The following is an 8,214-nucleotide window of genomic DNA, read 5'->3' as shown; positions in this document are numbered from 1 at the left end:
GGGGGGTGGGAGGGGGGTGTTCTGTGGTTGACAAAAACATAAAAAAAGCCCAACTGTTGACAGCAGATGAAGTCAGTGAAACAACGTTAATGTGAACCGTTCCACTGAGACCAACACTTCAGTAAATGACCTGCTATAATATGATACTAACCTGCTCACTGGTCAACACAACAACCAGCTGATGAACCGACCAGTGCCTGTGGCTGAAGCAAAGTCTCCACCCAGTAGTGGACTCAATGTCCCCACAGCCACAGACAGACCACAGTCAGGGTCTGACTGTAGGGCCTACAGTATGTCCGCCTGTCAACCCACAATTCCCTCTGCTGACGCTGCGTGATGACAAGTAATGCTTTGAAATGTAACGCGGCAGCGTGAGGCACAGAAAAATAATGAATGATCATGTTGAACACGTATGAAAAAGTTTGATTTTCCCACGTGTTCATTCATGTTCATGTTAACTCAGGAGGCGACCGTGGTACTTTGATTTAACTACCTGCGATTGTTAATACCAATCAGCAACACAGCTGTGTCCTGGTGGACCAGTCACCACAAAACAACCTCGCTCCGTGCCAATGTTTGGACCTCGCTGCCCTGTTGACCACGGCCCAGTGAGTTCAACAGGAGAATCCATTTTGGTCCAATTAAAGTCAGAATGGCGTCCAGCTTCCAAACAGTGAACAGATGTGCGTGCAGGGCAGCGGCGCTCGGTGGTTCATTCTCCAACTGTAACCACAGGAAGGCAGCTTCAATACATGGTCCAGGTAGAACCCACATACGGTAGAGAACCAGAAGAAAAAGCCTTCATATCGTCTAAAGTCATCGGGGAGAAATGACGAATCTCTTTTTACTACGTCTGACAACTTGTTTCTCCTTGTCTGACCTCCTTTGTGAGTGCAGCGAGGATTCCAAATTAAACTGGGTGACGTGCTCGTAGCCTAGCTTCCTTTGCTCAGGAAAACATGGTGAACCAGAAGCCTCATGCCTTATCTGTTTTTCACTGAATACAACATTTGAACATTTGAACACCTGTGTGCTGGGCTTCACAGTCATGAGTCGGGGCTGCCTGATAGGCTGCCTGATGTAAAGTAGATTGTCAGATTATCTTGGGGTTGACGACATCCAAGGGATTGTGACCTGACTACAGCCACGCTGGTGTAGTAAACAAATCAATCATATTCAGATGCAATTACAGCCCAGAGCTGAGTCACATCTGATGATGTCAAACCCCTGGTTCTATAAATCCATTTGAACCATATTTGATACGTACGATCCTGAGACCTACAGATCATCAACATGATCAATTAAAATGATCAATTCCTTTAAAAACTGATCTCATGTATTCTGCCCCCTGGTGGATAAAAGAATCCAGTGTGATTCTTAGCAACCCCTACAGGCTGCCACAGGAGAGCGCCGGGGGGGTCTTCTGGGGCTCAAACCCAGGACCTTCTACATGTAAGGCAGGCGCGATAACCACACACTATGGAATCACTAATAATAACTGGATTTTTATTGACACCACACTAAGGAAACTGTTGTGTTACCAGTTGGTGGCTCCTCTTGGACTCAAACCCATGACCTTCTGCGTCTAAGCAGGCGTGATTTACGGTTTATGGCTGCGAGACAGTTGTGGAGTCTCATAAACAAAACTCTGTGCCCATTTTTTTTTATTTTGTTACTTTAATACTTTACCTGAATACTTTTTTCACTCCATTCTAGAAGAAAAAAGAATCTGCACCGAGGACAGACAAAAATGAGAGCGGAGTGAAAAAAATGGGAGTGAAAAGTGTTAACCTTGAGAGCTGTTAAGAGAATAAACTGCAGCATGCAAAGCATTCCCCTGAGTCTCTTTTAGCCAGCCCTTCTGTGGAGCTGCAGCTTCTTTAAGATGCAGCAGCAGCATATTGACGAGGCCATCATGCCTGTAAGAGCGGCTGGATTAGCTGGGCCTCTGAGCCCTGCCTCCCTCCACCAACCCTGCACTCAGCACAGACTGTAATGAGGGCTTTAGGTGAGACTTCTGCTGAGGTCAACACAACTAAAAAAAGCTCTCATCACGCTCATTGATTTTCAAAACGGGATTTATATATATACAGCATATATATACAGTATATATATATGTCACTGTGTACTTATGGGAAAGAGATGAAATATATTTAGATCTTATGTTTGTCAATAATCAGAGAATAGAAGAGACTGATGTTGTCCCAGATACGACCACACGGACGAGCGACCAGACTTCAAACCACTCAAAGTTTCTCTTTAATATCATGCAGAGGAATAAACGTAGCCTTCGGCGGTCGACTACTGTGTTTTACTAAAGCCTGTAGTGAGCAGCGTTCTACTCAGGTCCTAATATGGATTTTACTAACATTATCTCCAGAATAAATCCCATTTTATAATTAGATAAATGCCTGTGGTAAAACGACGACGACGACGAGGAGGAGGAGGAGGAGGAGGAGGAGGAGGAGGAGGAGCTGCTTGAAGAAAATCAAACTGATAAGGAGGACAAAGACACAAAAGTCATGTTGTCCCTCCCACTCCATTTTTGTATTTCAGTCAGATGAGGTCATCAGGCGCCAACCTGTGTATTAATGATGCAACAGCAGAGGAATGTTGGACACGGCGTCCCTGGACACCGCCTGGACGTCAGGGGACAAGAACAAACCAGAAAAGACTTCAGTTTTAGAAAGATGGAAAACAGCTGTGATAAAACTGTGACCAAGGGTAGAAAGACATGGTGAGAGGACAGTGGATGCCAACAGGAGGAGGAGGAGGAGGAGCAGAGATGAAGGAGGCAGAGGAGGGACTCCACTGTTCACTGTGCCTTTAAAGCAGCAAGCCCCTCCTCCACAGAGCCGAGCCGAGCCGAGCAGAGCAGAGCAGAGCAGCGGAGTGGAGATGGCAGCAACCTGAGCCCCACCATAAACTCTGGCATCAGCTTCCCTTCATCCGGCAGTCAGCAAGGACAGAGTGAGGGCGCAGGGGCAGAGAGACAGGGACACGGGAGGACTGATAGAACGGGCTGAGACAGACACGAAGAGAGAGAGAGAGAGAGAGAGAGACGCAGGCGTGGAGAGAGTGTCATCGGAATCAGACAGATTCTTCTTTGCAACAGCATCTTGGCAACTCTCTCTGCGCTGCTTCCTGTGCAGGCTGACTGTGACAGGGACGACGACGGGGGCTGGTTCTCAGCAGCCATGGGATCTGAGTGATGGTACCGGCAGCAGGAGCAGCTGCAGGAGCAGGAGCAGCTGCAGGAGCAGGAGCAGGAGCACGAGCAGGAGCAGGAGCTGCCCTCACCACTCTGGCTCTTAGTCATCATCAGCCTCCTCTCTCTATTCTCCCAGAGCTCTCAGGGCCATTCATCGCTCCTTTCTCATGCTGCCTGCCTCCTCTTCCTCCTCCTCCTCCTCCTCCACAGCTTTATCCTCCAGTTCTACTCCTCCTCTGATGAGACATAACCTCAGAGTTAAATAACCCTGCTGATAAAAGGCTCTCTCTGTCAAGACAGTAAGTATTGTTGCTGTGTGTGTGTGTGACTGCTACGTACTGTGTACATAACGGTGTGTGTAGTTCTGATGATCCTGCTGTGTGGACTCTGAGTTTTGGGCATAGCAACAGAAAACGGATGATGAGAAAAGGTGTGTGTGTGTGTGTGTGTGTGTGTGAATGTAGTTCATTGGTGTCAGGCTCCTTGTCAGCTCCACTTTTTCATGTTGTTAAGATGTAAAAAAAAAAAAAAAAAATCCAGGAAGAGAAATGTCGGCAGGATGAAAGCACAGAATAAGAGCTTGATTTCCTTCCCGTTTGTCCAGGTGCCATGAGTGATTGGCCAGCACGCCCAGTGGCAGTGGCATCGCCCTGGAATTGGCGAGCAGCTCTCTCCCCTGCCTGCTGTACGGGGCTCCTCTGGGAAGCCTGGACTGGATTTATTCTGTGTGGCTGGATGGCTCTGCACTCACTGCCTCATTGAAAAGAGTTCAGAGAAAAGACACACACTACACGGATTAGAAGTCAAATAATTAACCAATCACAGCACAAGAAGGCAGACTGGGTTCCCGTAGCAACAACTGAAGGAGAGAAGAGAATCCTTTACTCTTTCTGCTCCCTGGGTTTCAGGGCACAGCCCATGTGGACTGCTGGGGGTCAGCGTTTCACTGGAAAGAGCTCCAGCCCAAATTCCCCAAATTCCCAGGGAAGGCACTTGTTCACCTTCCAGCCCTCTCTGTAACTGTGTCTCATCAACAATGATTGTTTCGTTATCCCTTCACAAGTCACGTTCCGCCGGCTTAGAAATCAATTCATCCTGATCCCACAGCCCCTGGAATCAGCCCCGCTCTGGGCTGATATTAGATGCTCTACCTTTTATTCTGGCCTGGGAGAGAAATGAAGGACAACTCCATTAAGTCATTATTTGAAAAGAACACGGACTTGAGGCAGAGTTTATTTTGACACAAGTTTCTACTGAGAATCTTTTTTATTCTTCTTTTTTTTTTTTCCTGGAGGGAATGGCAAATTGCAAAGAGGAATAATCCCCCTTTTTGAACAGGATTTGTCCTTCCTTTATATAAAGACAGTAACCCTCACTGAGGGACGACACTGAGACGGAAAATCTCGTCCCCTCTGGCTAACAATAATGTAGAACAGGATAATTTTGAAAATTGAGCCACTGCTGGGAGTTCTATTTTTCTATCTATGCTACGTAGCTCGTTAGCCTGCGATTACACCACTGTGTATCACCAGTAAAACACACTGTTCAGGACATTTTGAAGCAGAAGTCTTTTGGTTTGTTTTTTTCCCCTCTGTGTAGACAGGCTTTTGAAAAAGCATCTGCTGGAGAACAGTTTCAGACAAACACCATGACACCACGAGCCGGTTCAACATGATTATGTAAAAACTAGCTGCAGACGCCGTTTCTTTCCTTTTTACCTTTCAATGGATTTACTGTGCTCATCTTCTCCAATGCTCGATTCATCCTCATTCTTGGAAGCCTTTGGGCATGGATGTCACAGAGTGACCGTGTGCCCAGTGTGTGGGAGAGGCAAGGTGTTTTGGCTGCCAAGGTGCTTTTAAGATGTTGAGATCTCCCTGCGTGAACGGGGCCCCTGTTCGGATCAGTAGCACCGAGGCTCCTTGTAGCCAAAGACATGGACCCCGACTCGGCTCCCCCACGCCCACAGCCTGTTGGCCGCTGTCCCCACCTCACCCTGTAAAGGATGTCCCTCAGCAGAGCTCCGGCCCGGGACACCTCTGAGACCCCCAGCCCGAGAGAACGCATCCGCAGCCACATGAAGATGGTGATCGAACAGTTAGAAGGCATTTTGATAGAGCTCAAGGATGTGGCCAAGGAACTCCGGGAGGTGAGTTCAAAGTGACCTCACACACTAGGCATTTTAACACACACACACACACACACACACACAGGTACACACACAGACACGCCCGACAGTTGAAGGAAATAAGGATGCAGGAAGGTAGGAAAGGATGGAGGTGAGGTCGCCAGGTGGTGGTGCATCAGAATAGGATGGATCTAACCAAGTATGTTGATATATGTTGATATGTTGATATATGTTGATATGTTGATATATGTTGATATGTTTATCTAAAGCTGATGAGAGCTGCCTTTATTCTGTCACCTCTGGCTCTGCATCAGCTGTGATGAAAGGCCTTTGTGTTCCTGCTGGTGTGATGTGAAGGTGCAGCATATGTAAAAAAGCAGCAAAGTCAGGCGGAGAGATAACAGAGTGATGCTGGAGTCAGACTTGCTGCTGCAGTTGTTATATAAGCTTTTTGTCAAGGATCAGCTGGACTTATTCTCTTTTTTTTTTTTTTTTTTTTCACTGCTGTGGTAATACTAAAACTTGTCTCGTGTGTTCACAGCTCTGTTGACTTCAAATATGTGTGTGTGTGTGTGTGTGTGTGTGTGTTGGCTTATGCTCAGGCTACATTTGTAAAGGTGTGTGTGTGTGTGTGTGATGAGAACACGGCCTTGATCACTGCAGCCTCTTCAACAGTGAGTTCTTTCAGTCAGAGAAAGAGAGAAATAAAAAGGAGAGCAAGCGGCGTGTCCGTCCACACACAGCCTCTCAGCACCTCACCTCAACCTGCCTGTAATCAGAGGATGTGTGAACGTGTGTGTGAACGTGTGTGTGTGCAGCCAGATGTTGAAAGAACTGAATCAAAGGATGATGGTGCAGTAACGACTGGAAAAGGAAAGAGAGATATTCCAACAGCAACGGCCGCACTCACACAACTCACTTCATCATCCTGTCCCCCCCCCCCCCCCCCCCCCGTTACCATGCTTTACTTTATGTACTTGCACACTTGGAGGTGCAAGGCCACAGCCAACAGTGCACCGTGTCTCTGGTGAGCAGGAGTGATTGATGATTATGGGACAACTGAAAGTGGAATAAAGCTGCTGGAGCTATTTATAAACAAAAACACAACCTCAGCCTCTGCCAGCTCCAACGCATATTACTCTTCTCATCCTGGGTCCCTCAGAGGGGGCTCTGCACAACACCTCAACCTTATTATTTTTTTTTTTTTAACTGGGAAAACAGAATTCCACATATAGACAGGGCTGAAGCATCGGCCCACTGAAGTGGGAGGTGTGATTCAGATATCAATACCTTACAATGAAGTGGTTGGTGAGAATCAGCCACAGATGACAAAACAAAATCAGTGTTGATGATGAACGTTTCATTTTAAGACAAATAAAGAGGACGGTCACTGCCCCGTCAGTAGATGTTGGAGGCTGAAACAGCAGTAATGACTGATGATGATGATGATGATGATGATCTGTTTAGGGAAGAGGAGAAACCACAGCTGACAGAGAGTACGCCTCTAAAACTAAAACTAAAATGTTCCTTTTTCATCAATTTTCCTCCTTTTTTTTCCTCCTCACAATCAAAGGAGGTGTGAACTGAAAGTTCAACGTATCAAACAACAGCCAATGTTCCTTTGATGTAGTCCAAATCATTAACCCTGCGTGAATCGAACCAGAGCAGAAGTTACAAGTTATCAACTGAAACAGGAAAATACTCAATACAACCAACCAACCAACCAACCAACCAACCAACCAACCAACCAATATGGAGCCTTAAACTTCACTGATAAGTTTGTCCTTCACTCTGGGCGTCGCTGTGACAAATACTAATGATGATGTTTGTAACCTAAATAATTCAAAAAAGAACAGATCCATCCATCCATCCATCCATCCATCCATCCATCCATCCATCCATCCATCCATCCATATACAGGGCAGGTCTAGGCTGATGTAATAGGAAGGGATGAAGCGTCCAGTCTGGCACAGCTCCAGCCCATGTACTACAGACACCACAGACCAGATGTTCCTTCGTGGACCATATGTCCACCAACAACCACCTCACTCCAGGCCTCGTTAAAACGCAGCTTGTTTCACTGGTCAGTCCTGTTACACATCTTTATGAAAGGTAACATTGGAGTCCACAGGAAGGACAGCAGGAGGTAAAACCCTGATAAAGTTCCCATTTGTAATAATAATAGTGGAAATCATTCACATCAGCCTTGGACGTAGAAGACGTTGGAAAAAGAAGTCTCCATCTTAGTCTTACCAATTAAACATTCAGATCTGCAGCAACATCTACAACTAGCATCGAACACGCGCTCGTTCAAACGCTGCATTTAAGTGACATCAACATCAAACGTCCGTCTCCACACAAATAAAGACAGGATAAAATTAGGACTTTAGGACCTGAAGCTCCAAACTAGTGGAGCGACTACAAGCAGAGAAAACAGCAATTACCGTCCGGGAACAGAATGTTCAGGTCACAGGAGCTCTGCTCTTGTTTCTAGCACATCCTTGTGCTCATGCTGGAGAATGTTTCCATTCAGCTTCCAGTCGCCTTAGGACAGGAGCCGAGGAGCAGCAGGAAAACACTGGCGTCAGGTGAAAAGGCATCTTCCACTCGTCAGCTTTTTATAAAACATCTGACTAACAGCTTTGTCGATGACACCGTGAAAGTTTGGGAAAATCATACAAATGGACCTTAAAGAAAAGAGTGACTTTGATCCACAGAGGAATTTTTAAATGATCCCATTGGTCTGTGTGTCATATTGAATGGTCTTCAATGAACAAAGTGAAAGGAGTGTTAAAATACAGCTGCCAGTAATGAAGGTGGGGGTCAGGGGTCGGGGGGGGGGGGCGGGGGGGGGTTTGGGGGGTGACAGAAACAA

General features: G+C 46.6%; 2 protein-coding genes across 3 annotated transcripts in view; one reads left to right on the top strand and one right to left on the bottom strand.

Moving 5' to 3' along the window:
- The window catches only part of LOC103379417 (lysyl oxidase-like 1), a 146,937-nt gene that overhangs the window by 73,530 nt on the left and 65,193 nt on the right, over positions 1-8,214 (bottom strand). The gene's annotated exons all lie outside the window — the stretch shown is intronic.
- Positions 2,484-8,214, top strand: part of insyn1 (inhibitory synaptic factor 1) — a 33,909-nt gene continuing 28,178 nt past the window's right edge. The window contains exons 1-2 of one of the 2 annotated variants that reach the window (XM_008310966.3): positions 2,484-3,510; positions 3,816-5,360. In XM_008310966.3, coding sequence (XP_008309188.1) covers positions 5,217-5,360 — 144 coding nt within the window. In that variant the 5' untranslated portion in view covers positions 2,484-3,510; positions 3,816-5,216. Of the gene's footprint in view, positions 3,511-3,734; positions 5,361-8,214 lie in introns of those variants that run through there. The other variant, XM_025055419.1, reaches the window with a different exon arrangement.

This window comes from Cynoglossus semilaevis, chromosome 5, assembly GCF_000523025.1.
Source record: "Cynoglossus semilaevis isolate Cse_v1.0 chromosome 5, Cse_v1.0, whole genome shotgun sequence".
Classification (NCBI taxonomy): domain Eukaryota; kingdom Metazoa; phylum Chordata; class Actinopteri; order Pleuronectiformes; family Cynoglossidae; genus Cynoglossus; species Cynoglossus semilaevis.
The sequence above is the reverse complement of the archived record's forward strand: the minus strand, read 5'-3'. Positions and strand labels throughout refer to the sequence as shown.